The sequence below is a fragment of the Dermochelys coriacea genome, chromosome 12 (assembly GCF_009764565.3).
Source record: "Dermochelys coriacea isolate rDerCor1 chromosome 12, rDerCor1.pri.v4, whole genome shotgun sequence".
NCBI classification, from domain to species: Eukaryota; Metazoa; Chordata; order Testudines; family Dermochelyidae; genus Dermochelys; species Dermochelys coriacea.
The window spans coordinates 41,252,489-41,275,443 of NC_050079.1; the positions used below are offsets into that span (position 1 = coordinate 41,252,489).

At 48.8% G+C, this 22,955-nt stretch overlaps 1 protein-coding gene across 4 annotated transcripts in view; it reads left to right on the forward strand.

Moving 5' to 3' along the window:
• The window catches only part of TANGO6 (transport and golgi organization 6 homolog), a 95,896-nt gene that overhangs the window by 62,934 nt on the left and 10,007 nt on the right, over positions 1–22,955 (forward strand). For all 4 annotated transcript variants that reach the window (XM_038368312.2, XM_038368313.2, XM_043495295.1 and 1 more), the window contains 2 exons: positions 1,451–1,603; positions 15,169–15,320. In XM_038368312.2, the coding sequence (XP_038224240.1) occupies positions 1,451–1,603; positions 15,169–15,320 (305 nt within the window). The remainder of the gene's footprint in view (positions 1–1,450; positions 1,604–15,168; positions 15,321–22,955) is intronic.

Here is a 22,955-nt window from a genome sequence, read left to right on the forward strand (position 1 = left end):
GATAGCAAATAAATCCCCAACCTTCATTCTTGTTTGAGCCAGTCTCATGATTTTGGGGATCTGCTTTGGACCTTTGACTCACCAGAGATTGGACTACCGAGGACAGGGTAGGACATGTGCTGTCAGTCCCCAAGTACGGTGTTTGAGGGAGGGTCTGAGGAGAGAGCAGTGACGGGTGAAAAGGAGACCACTATGTTGGGTCATAAACTCCCTGGTGTTCTCCCACAATCCCCATTGCAAGGCAGGTCAAAGAGAGTCCATCTTAGGCTACAGGGTGAATTTGTCTCCGGGGCTTAGCAGAACACTAAGTGCTACAGTGCTGCTGTTTGCCAGCTCAGGCAGCTTTCAGTGATGCTTCGACCCTTCTCCTTCCCTTCAATTTTAGAACTAGTTTTTGCATGGTTAACATCTCCTGTCAGTCTGGCTGTGCACTGGTCACCTCTGCCTGCTCTCTGCAGATAGGTCTGGGGAGGAGTGAGTACTCCGTAGTTTGATTAGCTGGCCCTGCACTCCAAGGGCACAGTCAGTGCCATTTTTTCTTGGGTGACAGTGGGAGTGATGGGCCGGCACAGAACCTGCGGGAGCATAACTACCTTTCAGGTTCCAAGGTTGATACAGACATCAAGATACCATGATCCTCAGACTTAAAAGTGTGAGGAGACAGAGACTGCTTGGCAAGCGTGTTGATGTGTGCTAAAGATGCCAAAGTGAACAAAGACCATTAAAATCCCCCAAACTATCAACTGACACTGCTTTATGCAAATAAAAAGGTTTGCCTACAACCTGCCTCTTCTAATCATTGTAAAAATCTCTGTCTGCAAGCTCTCTTCCTTCTCATTCTGTGCCCCAGTGCGTGTCTGCTGCTGCCCTACAGCTATGATTGAAATGCATGGATGACAGCTACATCCACCACACAAAGGGCTGGAGCAGTAACCTGTACTGCTAACAACTGCCCAGCAGCAATTAATGGGAGGTGGGAACCATGTTATTTTACAGCTCTGCTCAGTCACTAATGGAGCTGAGATGAGGAGGAGGGAGATGCATTTTGCAGCTGCAAGACCAGTTTTCCCACCCCACCCATATTCACAGATTCACAGGTGATTAGCCCTTGGGGCCGGATACTCTTAGCATTTTATTGGTCTGAGAAGTAAAGTGGTAGTTTTAGGTTTTGCCCCAGGGAGGGACTGACCTGGGGGGCAGAGCCCTCTGAGGCAGAGAAGCTCACTGAGCAGAGAGGTAGTAAACCCAGAAGAGACCCCGAGATTGATTTTCTTCTGTAAGTTCACTGTGGTTTGGTGCTCCATGGTTAGACATCCTGGGGTCCATATGTCCAGGTGCTCCTACCTATTTTCTCTTCAGTTATCCTAACAACTGTGTATACCACATACTTTCCATCCTCTGCCTTATATTTTAGATTGAATCATGTATCACTTTTTGTTTCGAACATCAGGTGTTGCTCTTCTGTCAGATGTGTACCCAGAGCAAATCCTCCCCTGCCTGCTGGCCCAATATGGCTGCACTTCACCAGGCACCACAGGACCCCAGACTGCAGAGACCAGGATGAAAGTGGGAGAGGTGCTGATGCGGGTTACCCGGGCACTGGGTGAGTCTACAGTAGTTTCTCTTTTGGAGGGTGTACCAAATACTGCATCAGAGCTACTTGTACCATTACTCTTGTGTATGGCCAGGGGCTTTTATTGCTGCCTATGTGTGTCCATGTTCCAGTGAAGATGGTGAAAAACTTTTAAGTTGAAGTTTTCACTGAAAATTTTTAGTTTAATTTTTTTTTCAGATTTACAAAAATAAAACGTACTATGAAAAGTTTGCACTTTTCAGTAGTGACTCTACTGTACGTTTGATGGATTAGTACTGGTAACTTAAACCAGATGTGCCCAGACTTTACCCAGCTGAGGTCACACTGGGAATTTTGAGGGCAATGTCTATCTGGTATAAAATGAAGAAGACAGCAAGCAACATCCTCTGTCACTGTTCGCTTCCAGGCTGCTTGGATCAAGATGGAACGTCTGTTTGGTGTGACGGCTGCACTTTGGTGGCCCTAACTTAAAGCTACTCATTTGTGACTTGATTTTCAGGTGCGCTGAGCACCTCCAGCTCCTGCTGACTTCAATGCGCACCCCCTAAAATCAGACTCTTAGCACATTAGAATAGTTATCAGAACTACATGCCATGCCCAAATGAATGTTCAACCATTAGAATCGCATGCTGTGTAAAAGCCCAAGATGCAACCCACAGCTCCAGCAGGCACAACAACCCACTCCTTCCCCAAATATCTACAGGGATAATGAGCCTGGCAGTGTGTCCAGAAGGCTAATGAATTCCAACCCTGACAGAACAAGGAAGGAAGCAAATCCAGCATCCAGAAGCCTTTGTAAAGAACGTCCAGCCCACCACCCACAAACCAATGGGATTTCAGCTTGAGCACCTCTGCTTATTGTGACTGCAGTGGCAGGTATTGCATAGGGTGAAGGATAGTCCCCTGGGTAAGATGTTGGCACAGAGCACTGGTGTAATGTGCTCTCAGCATGTCATGGAGACATAGAACTAACATGAACTCTTTTAAGGAAAAGCTCAATAGATTGGGCTCCATGTCCTTCCCTTTATGATCCAAATAGATTGCCTGTCCCTTTAAGTTAAATAGCTGCTGGTAGAAATGTTAACCTATTTCATGTTTTACAAATAACTGAGATTTCTATCCTAGGTTGCAGTTTAGGAAAAACTTAAGGGTAGTTCAGCTCTGGAACAGTCTTCCAAGGAAGGTTGTGGAATCCCCATCATTAGAGGTTTTTAAGAACAGTTTAGACAACATAGACCAGTGGTCCCCAACCTTTCTTGTGGGAATAGCATATTGCTATTCCCAGAAGACAGTGGCAGGCGCCAAACACCCCGCCGCCAAAATGCCGCGGCCGAAAAGTGACAACGGGAAGAAGTGCCGCTGCCAAAAGGTTGCTGAGAAATGGCAACACTTCTTGGCGGCATTTCGGCGGCGGCATGTCCAGCGGGCGCACAGAAATGCCCCGGTGGCTGCCATGGCACCCACGGGCACCGCATTGGGGACCCCTGACTTAGACCATCTCGGACAAATGTTTAACTTGGTCCTGCCTCGGTGTTGGGGCTGGATTAGATGACCTCTCCAGGTCCCTTCCAGCCTGACATTTCTATGGTTCTTCATGTATTTACTAGTATGATACTCCAGGCAAAATCAGAGGGGAAAGTTATCAGCTGAGCTAGTGACCTGTGAGCTGCAGTTGGTTGATTAGACTCTTCCAAACTTCAGTACTTCCCTGTGGAAGGGAAGGGAAGGTTTGGGCAGGAGGTGCTGTCATGTTAAACTACCTGTCTTGCACCTCAAGTCGATGAAGGAGTTTGACAACTGAATCATAAGTTACTCAGCAGAGAGCAGAACAGCAGGAACTTGCAGCCCAGGAAGGTCCAGACATTGCTGATGCTGGTGGTTTTTGTCCTTTGCTGCTGCCAGAGCCTCACTGTAGAGCGGGTGTTGTGGGATGCCAAGACACATAGGGCGGAGGGATAAAATAAAGCTCGACAAGTCTCTTCTGGCAGCTGCTGTAACAAGTAATACCTAAAAGTGTGCCCTGCCTCTTCACAGGCTAAGATAAACAAACCAAAAGGAAAAGGAGCCAGGATTTCCCTTCCTCTCCTGCCCTGAAGGGGCTTAGGCTTTGGCTTCCCCTTTGTGAATCAGGAGGGCTGGATGCAGCTCCCCCCCCCCCCCCCCGCCAGAGGAGAGGTGCTGAAACCGCAAGGGGAGTCCAGGGTTCAACATACTGCCTCCACACCGCTTATGTTCACCCAAGAGCTAACCTGGAGACCCAGGCCTGCTAACCAGCTGAGCCTCCAGAACCCGATTCTCCCGGGAAGGAGTGATGCCCTTGAATGTAGAGTGCAGAGTAATCCGTGATCCCCATTGATGGGTGGGTCTAAACAACTTCCCTCTGTGGGATTTCAGGATTTGGCTGGGCAGGGCCTGCAGCCGATGCCATTGTAACTAGCACCAGTCCCAAAGCAATGTGTCTTGGAGCTTAGTATCTCCTTCTGCTCCTTGGAGAAGTAGTGATCCCTCTAGTTTCTCTGAGACAATTGCCTCATAAACCCAGCTCTGGCTTCTCTTCCACCTCAGGATACTGGAGCCTTGGCGCTTGTTGTGATGTAACTAGTCTAAACCTTGCGAGGAGAAGCAGAGTCTTTTCAGCAATAATGTCCAGCTTCTCAGAGCTCTACCCCCTTTCCCTGGCCCAACAAACACCGGGAAGCCTAACAAAGCTCCCTATATGTTTTGATCCAGGTGTGATATTTACTGCACCATAAACTCTCCCTCTGCTTCACTTCCCTGTTAATGGTAGCTCAGGAGTTGCCAACCTGCTTCCTGTAAGGCTAACACATTATAAAACGAAATGGTATTGCCCAGCACTCCTGGCTCCCCTGGGACTGAAGCTTTGTGGCTTGTCTGGGCATGATGGTGACTGTGTGCCCTCAAGTTCTGCTGTTACAAAAAAAAATCCTCTTATGGGAGGGGAGTTATTTGTATGTGCCAGTCTGGTGCCTCTGGATGTTTGGGAAACCTGCTTGTCTGATAAGAGGAAATAATACCTGCCTCTTGCCTTCTCTCTTCCCCTGGCCAGACCTGTGGTGTGAGCTCCCCAGAGAACAGACAGTATTCCTCCTACTTCACTGCAGAGCCAGCTGCATCCATTGACTAGATTCTTCTCTAGCCTTTTATTGAACTTCACTCTGTACATTATCAGCTGTCCCAGATGCTTCTCCATCTGTGCCCCCCTCATGTTGGCCTGATGCAGAAAGTGATTAATAAAACTTGGGCTGCTGCTAGGCTGCGGTGATTGGGACAGAAATCCTGCCCTAGCCAGCACTGCCAGTTGCTCAGGCATTCCCACTCCACAGATTCTAGCATTGGGAGCCCGGAGTTGCCAGGTGCTGCTGACACTGTAAGCATGATGGCCTCTAACTGCTCAGAACCGTACGATGCATATTTAAAATGCTGTTGGGCCTCCCAGGATTGCTCCCACTGGGGGACCTGAACCTGGGTTAGCAGCAGCAGGGATGTTCTGGTGATTGCCCGGGTGTTGGCAAGGTGGCTGGGGGACATGTGTTCTCGCAGATGTGGAATTTCTTAAGACACTGATCGGCCGTGCTGTGTTCTGGGCACCCGCCCTATTACCACTCACCCTTTGTGGCTACCGTTCTCTGCACTCGAGTTATAGCACAGACCTCTCCCTGGTGAAGGGAAAACTTCTCTTCTACAGATTGCTGCTGAAGAGCTGTGGGAATATGTCAGAATAATGGACTGCAGTGAGGCTGGAGAGCCTGCTGAGTCCTCTGCTCTCCTGGTCCGGTGTTCTTCCCTAGACCTTTCCCTTTAAAACATGGAAATGCTGTTTTGGTGGGATCCACAGGTTCATCACTCTTGGGGTGGGAACTGGGAAGGGTTAGCTGGAGGTTTGCATTCTCATTGCCCCCAGCTCCTCAAGTTGCCTGGAATGGAGTGTTATGCTTTCACCATCCTCTTATTGTTCAAATGCGGTGTCCTGAGCGATATCTTTATGCCCAGGAATCTTGAACAAATGAGCGATTCTTGAAACCATGGAGCGATTCTGCAGATTCAGCACAGAGCATAAGTTATGTTCCCCTACTTCGCAAAACAGCCCCTGACTATGTCTCCTCACTGGGAGTGGTTGATCCAACTCTTGAATGATTGACACTTTCTTTACCTTCCTCCCTCCCAGCCATTCCCCTTCAGTGGGTAGAAGAGTGGTTGGGGGAGGTGTGTAGACCAGTCCATCACTGTCTTTCACTGACAGAAACTCCCCCTTGATGTGTGGTCTCTGCAGCATTTAGAATGTTTAACTCTCACCTTCCCACTTAGCCTATGGTGATTTGAAGGGCTTTTTGTTTTCCAAGGTAGAATTACACCTCTTGCTGGTTGGATTCCTTTACACTGCTATCCTAAACCTTCTCCAAAAACCACCAACTGCAGGAAAATTCTTTTGGCTTGTAGACATGAGCTACAACTGGCAAAGGGCCCTTTCTTTAAAGATAATATAATTACACTGCAGTCTTTCAATGCTTTATCCTGCTCAGTGCTAATTTTTCTCCTTTAGAAACAAAAAGAAAAAAAAAAGCAGTTGCAGTTCTCTCCTCCTCCTCCTCCCCAAAGCAAGGGAGCTGGTTTGGATTGGTGGCCTTTGCCCTGTTCCAGATCTGAGAGAACAGGGAACAAGAGGCTGAATTTCAAAAAATAAAATGTAGGGCTGGCTTTGTTAAATAGACCATTCATTAAACTATTCCCTGAGCTTTTCAGTTACCAAACCAGACTGGAAAGTCAGGAGATCTAAATGTCATGCATGGTGTTCAGCAATGCTAAGAATACGAAAGGGCAGGTTCCCACTCCAGCTTTGGCTCTGCCCTCTCATCTCTTATTAGTCCTCCTCTTACTGATTGCAAGAGCCCACTAGTGGCAACATGAAATGAATTCCTTGGATCACAACAGCAAGATATTTTGTTGTACAGTGACAGCGTGCTTTCACTCTTCCAGCCTTTCTTGAGGAGAGGAAGTTCCCAGCCCATCTTGGCAGGGCGTGATGGGGAGGCTGGGGCTTTTCCTGCAGTCAGCCTAGTCTCTGGACTGAGGCTCTAGCAAGTATCGTTAATATAGAGGCCTAACCAGTTTTGGGAGGTTGAATGGGGGCAGAATCGGGTATTTGGCCAATAATGGAGAAATAGCTGGGGAGCAGGGTCTTGTGTGGATGATACGTACAGGGAGATGTGTGATGTTGTGGTCTCTGGCACATACTCCAGTGCCCTGGGGAAGGTCTTGTCTCTAGCCTCTCATGAGACAGGGGTTTGCAGTTTACAAGCCAGTTATGGAGAGCTTTGTCTGGGAAAAGCAGGGGCGGGGCCTGTGATCCATACTTGAAAATTCAGTGAGGGATGCTCAGGAAATGGGGTCAGGTTTAAGATACCTGTGTACACTTAGATACCAATGTGACAGGCACCTTAAATCCCAAAGCTAGACAGAGCCAAGGTTTGCGTTGGAAGAGGAGCTAAGTATTCCCTGACTTTGATGGTCAGCGTTTCTGAACTCTAAGACCAGGTCTACACTACAACATTTTGTCAGGGCAGCTGTGTGAAAAACCACACCACCTAGCTGATGCAGCTATGCCATCAAAACCCCCAGAGAGGAGACGCAACTCTGCTGGTAGAAGAGTGCTTCTGTCTGATGTTGGGGGGCTGATGTTATGCTGACAGAAGACTCCCTCTCTGGGCGTGTGCTGCATCTACACTAGGGGGCTTTGCCAGCATAACCTGTCAACCTTGTAGCATACACAAGCCCTTGGTATGGTCGGTTGTCTTGACTTTTGCCTCATTAGTACTATTATGCTCTAATGTTTTAAAGTGGTCAATAGTTCTCTGCAGCCTCAACTCTGACTTCAGTTGTTTGGCTGGGATTCATAGGTGACTGTCTCTGCCGCCCATCGGGTACCTGCCATGTAGGACGGATCGGCTCCTTAGCATTAGATTGCAGCCCTTCGTCCTGGATAGAAGATCGACCTTGCGATGCCCCTTGTTGAGCCTTGGCAGAACAGGGGCTCTGTTGTGACTGGCACATGGGTGCCTCAGCCATCATGTGTCATTGCAAGGAGAGCACCACAGGGGCTACTGACATTGGGGGTTGGAGGGCAAGCTGTGATGTTGCCAGGCTCTCACCCGTCTCCTCCAGACTACTCTCTTTTACCAGTACAATCCCTGGGACATTTAGTCTTTGGCATGTGCTGACTGGCCTGAGTATTTATAGACCAAATTAAATTAAACTGTATGTCTTTAAATTGTGCATATTGCAACACTCTAAAGAGTTTATCCAGCATTTTAAACCCGTCTTTTTATCGCTATATTTTTTCTCAACTTTGCCATGAATTGGAGCTCCATCTCCTCCAGGGAGACAACCCTGCAGCACAACTGGCCCTTTTGTCTCCTGTGGAGTAGAGGGAAGGCTACTTGCAATCATATCAAATGATTGTAGCTGAGTGGAGTTTGCCAATCCATACAAGAACTAAAATTAGCCATTGGAAGAACTTTGTATTTTAATGTGAAATCAAAATGCCAGTAACATTTTTGTTAACATCTCATTTACCTAATATTGATTTGAAGCATCTGTTGTAACCAAGCTAATGTACGTGCTACTGATCCAATAGAAATGGACAGGTCGCTTGAGACTACACCCAACCTCTCACAATAAAAATAAATACACGTGAATTCTTTCCATGTTGATTTTTATAGCAGGAACATCCCTGGCAAAGGGCATTTTCTGTGTTGTAGTGATCCCTTCGGTAGTACTACTTTGGCTTAGCCAAAGGCCATTAACTCCATTTAGGTTCTTATGCCGTGCCCACCGCAGTGGTATCTGACTCTTCCCATGTGGTTGCTAATCTGAAGCAAATGGCATGGACTGGGGCCGTTGTTGCTTTAACAGGGTGAAAACTGCTTTGGGGTTGCCTCCCTGGGGCTCTTGTGCGGCTGGTGGTACAAACTGTCCCTTCCAGCAGTGCAGCCATGGGTGTATGTTTGGCTCCTGTAACTTTGAAATATTTGGCACGGTCTGTCTGCCGTAATGGACTGTGTCACTGCAGTGCTGAACAGAATACCCTTCCTTGGCTGATCAGGAGCAAAAGTTGTTACCCACTGGTGGTTAGTCTCAGTGCACAAGTGCCCACATTACAACTGGCATTAGTTGTCACCGTTGGCAGAGAAGCCAAGCGCGGAATAGCCATGAAGACTGAATCTTTCTTACCCCTAGTTGAGATCTTTCCGTTCAGATTTGAGATGTAAGAGCAGGTCTGGGGAGCAACTGGTGGGAAGCTTGTACTACCCCTGCTCGGGCTGTGCTTATCCAGGTGACCAGAGATCTGAACTCTCTTAGATAAGAACAGTAATGGCCTAATGTTCCCCAAAGTGCATGGGACACTGAGAAATATAACTTGGATGGCTGCGTGTGCGCAAACCAGGAAAGCAGAACTATGGGACAACTATAGAAATGTATGCAGCCTGCCCGTCCAATGAGTGCTTTAGTGATGCTGTACTGGCTGCACTCGCGTGTCCCATCAAGACCGAGAGCTTGCTGCAGCATGCAGGTGATTTAACATTGGTAGTATGTGCACAGTGCGGAGGCGGCCAGTGAGCTAGTTATCTCAACCTCCCAACTGCTCCAAAGGAAGAAGAGGGTACATCATTCTTTCCCATTTGCCCTCAAGACAGTGGGAAACAATCTTCATAGCAGGTTAAACTGTAGCAATCTGGGCTGGAAAAAGAGTCTCAATACAGAATAAAAGTCCAATCAGTTGATCATTGCCTTCAGCAGGATATTAGACCCTGAATTTATGGCTGTAATTGTGTTGGCTCTAAGTGGTTATGAATAAATTATCTGTACGTCTCTGCTGCAGCTTCAGTAACCATGCCTAAGATGGCTCTAGGGTTCCAGATTGGGATCCTCTCAGCTAATCACGGAGCTCCAGCAGAGTACTGTTGGGCACCTCCTGGTGGCCCTGTCCAGCCAATAACTGACCCCTCACTAGATGATGATAGTGCCAGAAAATCACTGACAACTAGTAGGACAATGAGGCAAAATTATAAAAAGGAATAAACAATTTAAACCATCCCCTCCCCTCCCGGTGGTGCTGGCAGTAGCAATGACAGATTGGCAAGAGCTGGCCGGTGCAGAGGGAGGGTAAATTTCTGGGACAAAACCCCAGAGTGTGTGACAATCTAATCAAACAGATTTCTACAGCAGCGGAAACTCTGATTAAATGTTCCTCAGTAATTGGCTGGCTAGCCAAGCCCCGACAGAAGGGTCAGTCGGGAAACGCAGTCAGTTGGTGACTGGAAATCAGGGTTTATTTCTAGGGACCTTGCCATTCATTCTGTACTATACTACACACTCCCTTGTTTGTCTCTGGAGACAGTGGAGGTGGAAATCGTGTGGATCCACATGCAGCACAGACAAATTAAATGGTGATTTCTCTTCTTCCCCTTCTGCTGTGACACAGCTGGTGTCAATTATGGGACAGACTCAGCTGACTTGGGGGAGAAACCTTTTGTGCTATATTCTGCTCAGTTAGGGCTGAATTCTCATCTTGGGTAGCAGACACATCTCACTGCTTGCCTTGAAAAATCTCCTGTGGTGCTGGACTCTACAGGAGATGCAGCGCTAGGATGCTTGTCTCTCTGAGGTCAGGGCTGAGCCCTTGGTTGTAGGCTGTTGTAAGTGACAGTGTGGCACACAAACTTCCCATCCAATGAGTGCTTGTTTGCACCAGTTTTAGCTCTTTGTCTCAGCCTTATTATGAAGTAGATTTTTGCTTCTGGCCCATGGCAGCAGATAGTTCAAGGCAAGTTGAGATCTGTTACCTGACTGAAAGTACTAGAAAAGCAAATAGAATCTGTGTAACCTGATGCTGGTGTGTGTGTCACTTTGAATCACTGGCTGCACCCTGCTTATCAACAAGCCTCATTTCGGATGGGGCAAGTGGGGAAAAAGCTCTTTCCTTCCCCTCTCTGAGGGTTCTTGAAGGATTTACTTCATCGCAGGCACATTAAATCTGCCACAGCTATGTCAGGGGAGACATTTCCTCTGGTTAGTCAGGGATTATTCTCCCTGCTCTGCAGGGGGAGGGGAAACTGCTTCCTTCGTTCAATAACTAAGCCAACAACCTGCTGTCACTTGCTTTAGTGAGAGAGCCATAGTAATTAGCTTTCCCTCAATGGCATGGGCCTTTCGGTGCAATGCAGGGGAGGTGCTGACCAGTGCAGAGAAAACCCTACAATATTACCTCCAGGGGTATAGACATCTTTGCTGCATGGTACAGTGTGTGAATTCCAGAACAAGGAATGTAGCATTCTTTTATTTATTATTTGTATTAGTGTAGCGCCTAGCGACCCTGGTCCTGGACCAAGACTCCATGATGCTAGGCGCTGTACAGACACAGAACAAAGAGCTGGCCCTTGCCCCAAAGAGCTGACAATCCTAACTATGAGGCAAGAGAAACAGATGGAGACAAGAGTCAGGGAAGTACAAGGAGACAATGCTGGCCAGCATGACGGGTGTCGTCTCAGCACACCCAGCAGCCAAACCATTGTCAAGTGTTTTTAGATGTGCTAGCAAAGGAGAGTTTTACGGAGAGATTTGAAGGGGGATCATGAGGTAGCTTTGCACTGTTTCCAGGGAGCTCCTCCAAAATGTGAGGGGCAGAATGGGAGAAAGCACAAAGGGCCTGGTGTGAAAATGTAATGGACAGAGAAATGTTACAGATGGGCAGCCATGTAGTGCGAGGGCACAATTGCTTTAGTTTATGGTGTTCCCAGAACTCTGCAGTGGTGGTAACCCTACTAGTAACTGGCTGAAGTCTGTCTGTGTAGAATTGGAAGATGCCAATGAGCAGTGCAGACTGTGTGACGCTGATACAACGCTGTGTGTTCTGCACTGCTGTCTGAACTGGGAGGGAATCGCTTTGAATTCAAAGAGAGGTGAAGTTAACAATGACTTGGAAATGCATTGAGACGCGCACTTGAGAACACCTCACCTCTGGTCCCGTTATGGAAGCCAGTCCTTGGTACAAACCATCTGCTGTTCAGAACTGGAGAATGCGGTGGGCTTATGTCTGGCAGAAGAAGCCCGAGTTTATCCTGCCTACTGTAATAGTGGATGTTCTTGTTGTTCTTCATAGAAATGTTAAATCTTTGTGTGACTGCTGCTGAGCCCTGTGGTATCTTGTGGCAACTAGTACTGCACGATAACTCTGCTTGGCACATTTTTTATTAAAAAAAGCCCTTTTTATCAGCTTTAAATTTTGGTGTGTTTCAGCTGTGTGTCCCCTTGCTCTCGTAGTATGAAGGACTAGACAACAGTGCCTGCTTTGCCCACTCTGAGCCATTCATTCTTCTCCAAGCGATGGCTCATATCCATTCCAATAGGTGTGTGCGCGCCGTGTGCACGATTGGCAGAAGGTTTTTCCTCTAGTGGTACCCGTCGGGTCAGCTGTGGAGCCCCCTGGACTAGCGTCTTCATGGCATTGTATATAGATTCATAGATACTAAGGTCAGAAGGGACCATTCTGATCATCTAGTCCAACCTCCTGCACAGCGCAGGCCACAGAATCTCACCCACCCACTCCTATGAAAAACCTCACCTATGTCTGAGCTATTGAAGTCCTTAAATCATGGTTTAAAGACTTCAAGGAGCAGAGAAGCCTCCCTCAAGTCAACCATGCCCCATGCTACAGAGGAAGGCAAAAAACCTCCAGGGCCTCTCCAATCTGCCCTGGAGGAAAATTCCTTCCCGACCCCAAATATGGCAATCAGCTAAACCCTGAGCATATGGGCAAGACTGACCAGCCAGATACATATATAGGTCCCTGCTGACCTGCCACCTGCTCAGTTCCTTCTTACAGCCAGTGACAGTCATTGGAGCAGCTCAGTCTCTTGCATTCACAAAAGTGCCTACCTAGTGGTTCCCCTTTTCTTAGTTGTAAATAGTTTCATAGAGTGATAGTTACAGTAGTTTGTAGTTTCATAGTTAGCTAAACTTACTTCGGGGGGTCCCCCCAGTTTTCCCCAGACACCGGGGCATGCCTCTGTCCCAGGGGTTTAAGTTGTGCGAGAGGTGTGCGAAACCTATGCCCAGAGGCGACGCTGCTTGTCTTAAGTGCCTGGGAGAAGATCATCAGACAGACAAGTGCTCCATTTATAGGAGCTTTAGACCCAGGACTAAGAGCGAGCGGGACTATTGTTTGAAGCTCCTCCTGATGGAGTCGGCCCTCAGCCAGTACCAGAAGCTGCACTAGCAGCATCCGTGCGTAGTTTCTCCGGCCTCGGTGTGGGATGCCCCGGCACCGAGAAGGGACTCCTCCAAGGAGCATCTGCACCACTCCCTGGCTCATAAAGCCAGTGCTAGCAGGCAGCACCGCTCACAGTCCCTAGTGTCTCGTTAGAAGAAGGCGGCGGCAGACGGATTGTTCCCCCCCCATCAAGAAGCCATGAGGGGATTCCAGCGGGGTGCATCCCATGCGGGACACCCGTGGCCTGGGTGCCCTGTCTCCTTGAAGAATCCACTTTGTCTGCACAGAGACTGGGGTATATCTGCTTTGGGCTGGGCTGACACCCCTGCCATTCGAGCACTCCATCTCCCACCCTAATACAACTCGCTGAACGTTCTGTGTCTGGACAAGAGGGTTGTGCGTCTCATTAGCACATTTTCATCAGTTATGCAAGAATTGCATCCCTATCCTTCTCTGTCTCTTGATCCCTTCTTGTGCCTCTCTGGCCTGTCTCCTGGGCCTGGTTTAGGACAAGCAGGACTGCAACTCTGCCTCTTTGCCCCATAAGCCCCGGGTGATGCTTTAGTAGTTGAATCGAAATGCATGTGTGTGCAGTAATGCCCTCTTCTCATCAAGCAGAAGTGCATGTCTCAGCTATCTGGCCGTGTAATAGGTCAGCAGCAGAGCAGCATGTTTAGGGGCTGCCTGGCTCTGAGAATCAGCTAGGCCTAGAGCAGTATGCGGCAGCCTGCTAGCATCTTGTTCAGATCCAGGAGAGAGCGATGCTCTCCTCTCAGAAGAGCTTGCCCTTTTCTGATGTCTCTGATGTCTAAGAGCACGGCCCCTGACCAAGTTGGCTCTGTCTGTTGTTCCCACACCCATAGTCTCAGATGTACAGCCGGTATCACTGGGGCCTGAAAAACTACTGTAAGTGAGCACACGCTCCTTGGGAGCATGGAGTCTGAGCTCTCTGCCTAATGAGGCAAGATGAGAGCCGTCACACCGGCCTCTGTACTCTGAGGTAAGGCGGGAGGTCAGATGAGAAGATCAAGATCCAACCTCTCTCTTTTTAAAATCTGTGACTCCAAAGTGAGGGCTCACCACAAGGATACTCTGATATTTAGTGCATGCCTGGGAAATATCAAAGACAGAGAGCTGCTCCCTAGCTGCAATGGAAGGATTCTCTTGGCCTGCTCAGAGATGGTCCCTGCTCAATGCCATCTTTAGGGATTCTGGTGTGAACAATCAGTGAAGCCACCTGTGGACAGAGAGACAAAATGAGAGAGAAAAGTATCTTCAGGTACTCATGGAATCACTCTTCTTCTCCCCCCCCCCCCCGTTGGTCTGTAATTGTTCTGTGTTTGTATTCTGCATTGTTGTCTCTGCACCTATATTTTAATAATGCCCCAAATTAATTTTAGTTGTAGTGTATAACAGTTTGGATCTGTATTTTCAGAAAATAGAATGCATGGCAATGCACCTGCCATTTTCGCAATGCTTTTGGCCTGATTTTCAGTTTAGTCGCACAAGATGCATGTCCTAATGCCTATAAATTGGATAATTGTGCATGCAGGTAGTTAGACACATTTGTGTGCACAGTTACCCAGTTTGCACATCCACAGTACTTGCACATGCTAATTAGATATAGATTTTTTGCACCTCTGAATTTTCTGAAACTCTAGCCTTTAGCACTTCATTCTGATTTTGAAATTGTTTTGTTGTTGTTGTAAGTGTTGAATTTGTAAAGGCTGACAGAAATTACAGACAATGGTGAGAACATGCGCAGCAGAATGAAAGCCCCAGACACAGGTCTCTGTTTCAGATTACTCAGAATGCTGATGATCCACTCTTGGGCTGTTTTTCTTGTGTGCCTCTGGAATTGCTGCTAGAGACTAGGTCGGCAGAGTTCCTGTCTCAGAGACAGCACAGTGGTGTGTTGCCAGTGAGAACACGAGTCATTTAATAAGAGCTGATCACTGGCTCACCTGCATTATCTAGGAGAGAAGCTGCTTAAGAGCTACATCCGGGAACTCTATAGGAAAGCATGGTACAGGAACACAGCCATGCTCCAAGAGTCATGAAGGGGTTAAAACTACTAGACCCACTAATTTCTAATGCTGGCAACTAAAATGACTGAATTGGAGCAAGGGCTTTTCAATACTGCACCAGGAATGGGCTCAACATAGCGGGAAGGGAGTTCTGAAAAGTCCTTCCCACTAGTGGAAGTATCTCCTGTCCTTTAAACTATTTGCTTTTGAAGCCTGTCAAATCTCTTTAAACCTGTGCTACTTTCTTCTCTCTCCTGCAGGGGACATGAGCTGCCAATACAGAGCTCCTCTGATTCATGCCTTTCTGAGAGGAGCAAGAGACCCGGATAGCACCCTGAGGGCTAGCAGTCTGTCCAACTTGGGAGAGCTGTGTCAGAGACTTCACTTCCAGCTGGGCTCTGTGGTTCAGGAGGTATCGACACTGTACATCTCCCCTATATAATAGCCACTTTAGTTGTATCTGTTGCCACTGGAGAACGGCCTTAATGACATGGTTACAGGTGTCTTCCTGCCAACCCCTCTCCTACAGAGTGGAGGCATGGGATTGGTGGAGAAGGAGCCTTCCTAGGGCTGCTGTATATCTTGCAGGTGCGTTTTTAATTTCCTAATCTTAGAAACCATTTGTGCTGGCTGAAATGGGAATGAGGAGACCTGTTTATACTCTGAGAGCAGCATGGCCTTTGAATGCAGGTCTTTGGGATCTCCCATTTCTGTCTGTTTATATATTATATGCTGTGACAAAGTTCTTCCTCTGCCTTGGTGGGTCCTGCGCTTTTTGGCGGATTTGCTCACCTCAGAGGTTCAAGGCAGCCCTCAGTTTGGCCGCTTCTGCTAGAGGCTCAAACCTGCCATTCACTCAGCTAACCTCATCACGGGCCAGCATGTGGGAAACAGAGAACAATCTCCGCAGTCTCTGTTGTCCCACCTCGTGGATCGGGGACAGGTCAGATCCCTTTCCAAATTAGACCTTCCCTTCTGGTATTATTCACAGACCAGGCCAACTCCTCCTGTGTCTGATCAGGAGTTGAGGGGATGGGGGGAACCCGGGCCTGCCCTCTACACCGGGTTTCAGCCCAGGGCCCTCTGGATAGCAGCTATCTACAATGTCTCCTGTATCAGCTGCTTGATAGCTACAGCTACAACTCCCTGGGCTACTTCCCCATGGCCTCCCCCCAGCACCTTCAGGATCTTCCTCCTGACACGCTTGTACCTCCAGCAGCATGCCTTCTCACTCCCTGCTCCTTGCATGCCCTCCACTAGCTGATGGGAGGTCCTTTTTAAACCAGGTGTCCCTGATTAGCCTGCCAGCCATAATTGATTCTAGTATGTTCTTAATTGGCTCCAGGTGTCTTAGTTAGCTTGCCTGTCTTAATTGGTTCTAGCAGGTTCCTGATTGTTCTAGCACAGCCTCTGCTCTGGTCACTCAAGGAACAGAAAACTATTCATCCAGTGGCCAGTATATTTGCATTCTACCAGACTCCTGTACCCCTCTGGTCTGGGTCTGTCACAACATGCAAAAGAATGTAAAGGTTGAAGAGTCAAGCACTCAGGTTAAGAAATGCCAGAATTAAGGTTGCCTATAACCTTGATTTGGCCCCCTTGTGTCTATGCATTATAACATAGTCTTTAATTAAGTGCTCCCATGCTGTTGTTTCATGGAATATCAGGGTTGGAAGGGACCTCAGGAGGTCATCTAGTCCAACCCCCTGCTCAAAGCAGGACCAATCCCCAATTTTTGCCCCAGATCCCTAAGTGGCCCCCTCAAGGATTGAACTCACAACCCTGGGTTTAGCAGGCCAGTGCTCAAACCACTGAGCTACCCCTCCCTCATTCAGTGCACAGGATGGACGGTGCCTGCTGAATGAGCATCTATTCGGTATTTTGTTTTATCCTCATTGTTTGGTGTGTGACTCCAGGTCCTATTTACTGCATGCTAGTCAAGTCCTGTTCTGATACAGAATACAGCTCGCCATCTGAGTCCCAGCTCCCAGTTTCCCTCCCTTGGCTCCTCATTCCAGTCTCCTACCCCTGACACCTTGTCTAATTTCAGTCTTCTCCCTACCCCTTTCCCGCTCTCCTGGTTCCCAGTGTCTCCCCCACAGCTCCCAGTCACTCTTCCTTGACTCTTCACCTCAGTCCCCCATCCCCCCACCAACTCCATACCTAGCCAGTCCTAGTCATCCCTGCCCCTAGATTCCTTGTCTAATCTCAGTCTTCCGCTCACCTGTTTTCCCACTCCCCAGTTCCCAGTCTTGCCCCCAGCACTTTGCCCCCTCTGCTGCCCCTTTCACATGTTCAGCTCTTATCCCCTCTGCATTCAAGTCAGGCAGCTTCCTCCTCCAGCCTGCTGGGGTGCTGGCAGGTGGATCACTGGAAACACAGGAGAGAGTCTCCCTGTCAGTTCCGGTACCCAGCACCACAGTGCTCCCGGACAGCTGGGAGCAAGAACAGGGAAAGTCCCGTTCAGCCTCTGTGGCCCTGGACTGGAGCATGCTCAGTGCAGACAGAATCTTCAGAGAATTTACTTGTTGGTCCCTTCAGAACATGTGCAAACTGAGCATTTCCAGTGGCCTATCACTTTACCAAATCTGGTCAGTTTTCACAGGAACAGTAACGTGCACAGCTCTGACACTGGGGGAAGCCACCATCCATGCCACATTTCAAGCCCTTGCTGTCAGACATGGAGGCACTATAGCTTCTCAGTTAAACAACGGAAAGAAAATTTTAAACATGGGCTAAAACAATGCATTTTCCCCTCTTCTTGTTCTCTGAATCAGTTGAACAATTTTTGTTGGTACTTTAATTCAGTCTGAGGCAGACCCCTGGCATGGAAAATTTCAGCCCAAATAGTTAAAGTTTGACAGCTGAAAACAGGGTCTTTTAATGGGAAGCGTCAGGCTACCAGCCCTGCCTATAATAATTTCACTGTAGTACAAGATTTTAAAGCATATTTTGTACCTGCTCCAGGCACCTCCTCCCAGTTAATAGCATCTCATTATGCTTTTCATTGCTGCAAAAGAGGAGAGTTCAGTGCCAGTTTTATCCTAGTGGCTGGGGTGCTGCAGTCTGTGCACTTTGATGAAAGGCTTTAGGCAAGGTGCATTTATATCGGAGGCACAACAAAGGTGGAGTTCCCCCAGCTGCTGTTCTCCCTTGAATTTTTTTCAGGGCCAGAGGTGAGTTTCTCGTTTTTCCCTGGCTGATTGTAACTGTTTGGTGTGTTGGAGGCAGTGAACCTGCTACTCTGGCACTAAACCCAGGAACACCGTGTCACTCACTCAGCCCTGAACACTGCTGAGGCCCAGAAGCCTCTGGGCTTGTACAGCCAGTGTGTCTGCAAACAGGCCATTCCCAGAGTTGTTCCCTTCCCACACATCACTCCTTTCTCTGGAAGACATGTGCAGCCCAGGTGTGTGCATGGTCCAGGGCCTTAATTGTTTAGGAACAAACCAACCAAAAATGGCCTATCAATAGGATGTGTGAAGAGCACTTTCACATATAGATCAAGTAGTGAACTGGCAAATGTCATTCCACGTTAGCACTCTTTGCACACGAGGATCCGGGAAGCTGTCTCTTCCCTTCCTTCCCATTTGCAGTGACGAGCCCTCACCTCCCTTCCAGTTGTGCTCTCACACCTCGGTGGCAACTGGATTAATCATGTGCATGAAAATAACATTAAATATTTTCCTAGTGTGTTTCTCGCTGTATCCAGCTGCTAGTCTTTATTATGTTGGAGGAGAAGAGCCAGCACCATGTGACTAGACGGCTGTATACTCCTCCTTTCCCTCGCCCCAGTTTGGGAACTGCTACGCTAGAGACTGTAAGATCTTTGGGGCAGGGACTGTGTGTTTGTACAGGGCCTAGCACCAGGGGTCCTTTCTCCATAACTGGGCCCCTAGGCACTGTAGTGATATAAATAACCGAGCAATGTTCCTGCAGCTTAGAGCCCCGTAACTAGCGCCGTGGACAATAGATGATGACATTGAGTGCAGCTTGTAGCAGTTCTGTTGCCTGCTCAGCGGTGTCTGTGAGGTGCCCTCTCTGACCACAGGGCTCAGGTGTGTTTGGTGGCCCAGTGACGCCATGGCCTGCACAGAGAGGTGTGGCACATCAGTAGATAGTGAGGGTGGGCCTGGCAACCTTCCGGGATCCCAGGGATCAACCTCATTTGCATAAAAGCGAAGCTCCTTGGTGCCTTTGCTAAAATGGAAGTGTTGCCCATCAAGACCATGCCATGCTCCAGCCTCTCCTCCTCTTCACACACATTCTTTGCATCCAGCATCTCCATATTAAAGGCCAGGGTACCTGCGTCTGCACCATCCAGTGTAAAGTAGGGACACTCCTAGTCTGGTGGCCTGTGTCTGGGATGATTCTGAGCTCTAGTCTCCCCAGAGTGCTGAGAACTAGGAATCTCTCCTCCTCATGGCCTGTACCAGGTGCTGATACAACTTTATCTGTGCTTCCTAATCGGAAGCTGAGGTACCTGGAATAGTGCACTGCAGTCTTCAGGGCCTCTTCTCCTAAGGCATTGTGTTGGGCTGACGGAAATTAATGTGATTTATAACCACCCCCCAGGAGCAGGGAGAGGCCGTATCATTGTCGCTTGTGAGCTCCGGTACTATGGCAACAAGTGCTATGGAAATGCTGATAAATGAGAGCCCACCTATCAGGGCCCATCAGCCACACACGGGTCAGTGGCATGCTGCAGAGACGTGTCAGTGCAGCGCCAGGTTTACAGAGCAGAGATGGGGCCTGGGGTAATGCTCCTTTGAATGAGCAGACTATTAATGAGTTTAAAAGCTATCTACATTAGGCATGCTGAGATCAGCACCATCCCCGCTGAGTGAGCAAAAGGATGTGGCTGAGGCAGGTGCTCACTAGGAGGCAGGCAGAAGTGTGAGCACATTGCAGAGGACAAGCAGGTCACCTCTGTTCTGTGCCCAGTTGGTCTGATCCCTTTTCAGACCCTATGGCAGGTGGAAGTGCTTCAGGGAAGGGAGAACTGCTGCAACAGCAACGGGAGGCTTTCTGCAATCCCCTCTGCTTGTGAGTTGCTTCCCAGCACAGGCTCTTCCTGGGGATTGGCTGGGTTAGTCCCAACCTGCGTGAATTCTGGATGTAAGCGTAAGGGCTGGAAGCAGTGTGGAGATGCCAAATTTAGCCTGGGGGCCGGGGCATTCCCACATTGCCCGAAGAACACTGCTTTTCCAGTGTTTCTGTAGTAATACGTCCTGTGAGCTGTATGGTCCCATATGAACATCGTGTTGGCTTAAACCTGGGCTGTGCCTTCCAACACAGTGCTAGGCAGCGGGCTCCCATCTCCCTGCCAACTTCAGAAGAATCACTGGGGCAGATAGTCACTGGGCTGGAAAGCTGGGGGGATCTTGTTACCGTTCAGGTAGATCTCCAGTAGTTTTGTGTTTAAGCTGGTCCAAGGATTGAAGGGCTTGTGTATTGGCAGAAAGAAAAGGCTGAGGAGCACCATCTGGAGATTGCCCTAGAGCTGAGTCCTGCAGGGTCGCAGCCCCCCACCCCGCTCCCCGAAGGTGTGCCACTCACTGATGAGTGAGTGGGCACTATAAACGTGCCTGAAACAAGCTGTCGGATCCCTACAATTGTGTGAAACTAGCGCAGGTCTGTTGTGGGTGCTTCCAGATTGCTTTAAGCCCTGGCTCCATTCTTCCCTGAGCCCTTAGTCTCTGGCATGAATAAGTATGTGGACAGGTCTGGTGCAGACCCTCTGCAGCTGCTGTGTAAACCCCTTCTGGCTCTGCAGAAGGCGGGAGTCCAGCCGAGTTGAGTAGGCATGGCAGCAGCCAGCTCCTCTGTGAGATGCACTCTCCAGGATATGGGGGGACTAGGTACTGTCTTTGAACAAATTGCTGATACTCTCATGCTTTTTCCATTCTGTTTGGAAATGCGCCAACCAGTCACAGAAAGTGGAGCATGTCTGTTAATGTCAGGTAGTGCTTTGCAAAGCTGGGATCTACTGGAAGAGAACAGCTTTAGGTACAAGTGCAGCATGCGCTGGATGTTGGGAATTTGTGTCTATCTCGGCCCCAAAGCTGGAGGCAGGTGGGTTAAAATCTCCCAGGAACTATTGCAGCACATATGAGGAGGAAGGCAGGTCATGCTCCCAGGCATGATTCAAAAAAAGAGCCCACGTAGGCGGGGCCATTGAGACACACCGGGTCGCGGACTGGGATGTGACTTATAGGACTTTGCTGTTCAGCTCTCTGCTGGTCCACTTGTGCCCGTGAACTGCTGAGACTGTTTTCCCACCGCTTGTTCAGAGGCTGCTCTGGGAAACCCTTCTTAGCCCATACGTTTCTGGGGGATCGGCTAGCATCAGAGACAAGCAGACACATTGGTGTGGCTAGAAGCTGTGTGGTCAGCAGCAATGCCAAAGCAGAGTGAACGCAAGCAGCTGGCAGAGCACCCCTTTCTGCAAGACAGAAAGATGTAATGAATATTTCCCTCCTGCTTCTGCTCACACATCAATCTGGTAGTGACAGCGTTTGACAAGATGCCAGTGCACCACATGTCAGCTATTTCAGGAACATGCTAGCTCTGTGAACTCTCCCTGCTGTTGCTGATTATCTAATTAGACTCTTTAAACTCTGCCTGCCTGCTGAACAGCAGAGAAACATGCAGTCTGCATAGCTGAATCCCTGTGCAAGTGAAGTCTCTCTCCTCAAGGTGAAGATTCGCTTGCTCATTAAAGGAGTGATTCAGGCCTGCCCATGTTCTCTTCATGAGGCACTTTCCTTTTGGGCAACAGGTTTTCCCTCACAGGTTTTCAGATATAGCTGTTCCAGGAAGTCACACTCAAGCAATTTGTGCCCCCATTTCACCTACTTTATAACAGTAACAAACACTTTGGATTGGTCAGTCTGTATGACAGACTCTTCAGTACCTGTTCTGGGTCATAAAAATCACCTGCAGTATCCAAAAGGGGGTTTTAAATAATAAAATACTCGGTGTCTCCCTACGACCCACAACATCTGGCACTACTGCGAGAGCACCTGCCTCCTTGGGGAGAGAATCGCAGCACCATCCAGTGGCCCCGAGAAATGCAGACATCATGGATGCCAATGCCCAAACAAGGGAATATATGAACCAAAACCAGTCTTGTGCCACTGAGCAATTCAGAGGCCATGAGGTACCTTATAAATATCTAGGCAAGTAGCATTTCTTCTCAGATCTTCTAAGGAGTGGGAGTACTGACCTGGCCACGCTTAGAATCCTTTGTTATACAATAGCTTTCTGGTCGCACAGTCTCCGCTACTTTCCTGGGTCCCAGCTCAGCTTTGCAGCCCCCGTTGCCTTGACAACACACAGAGCAAAGCCTCTCCCAATCCACAGGGAGCCTAGTGGTATCTGCACATTTAATCAAATCTGGATGCCTAAAGTTAGGTGCCAAAATCCACATTTGGGCCACTAAATTGATCTGTGTAAAGGTTCTAAATGACCCAGCTCTCACTGAAGTCGGTGGCAGTCACAGGAGCTCAGCACCTTTGAGAATTCGGTTCTTTTATTTAGAATTCTAACTTTAGGCATCTGGGTTTGAAAATGTAGGGAGCCAGCTTGAGAGGCCAGAGGTCTTCTGAAATTGTCAAGAGGATTTCCCCCGTCCCATCCCCTGAAATCACAGGCAATGGGATGTCATCCCCTGCACCAGCAGGGAATGCTGAATGAGCAGCGCCATACCTAGGCTGGCAGAAAAGGCAGGAGAGCAGCATAACATCTGGGTTAGGAGTCTTCCCACTCCTGACACAGCCCCCCTTGCCTGCAGCTTCTGTAAAGACCCATGTCATGGGGTGCTCTCTAGCCTGCTGGGCCAAGTCTGCCTTGGTTTCCATGGGCTTGTTTCTGCCCCGAGTTCTCCAGCCCGCTCTGGAGCTGCAGGTGGGCAGGTCCTGGGGACTGTTGCTACATTTTCCCTGCTCTGTGTATGCCATGCCTTTGTGGATCTGCATGTTACAGTCACTGATACGTTTTCCACATCACGTGTGGGTGTGCTGACGGGTTCCTGACTGCACCCCCG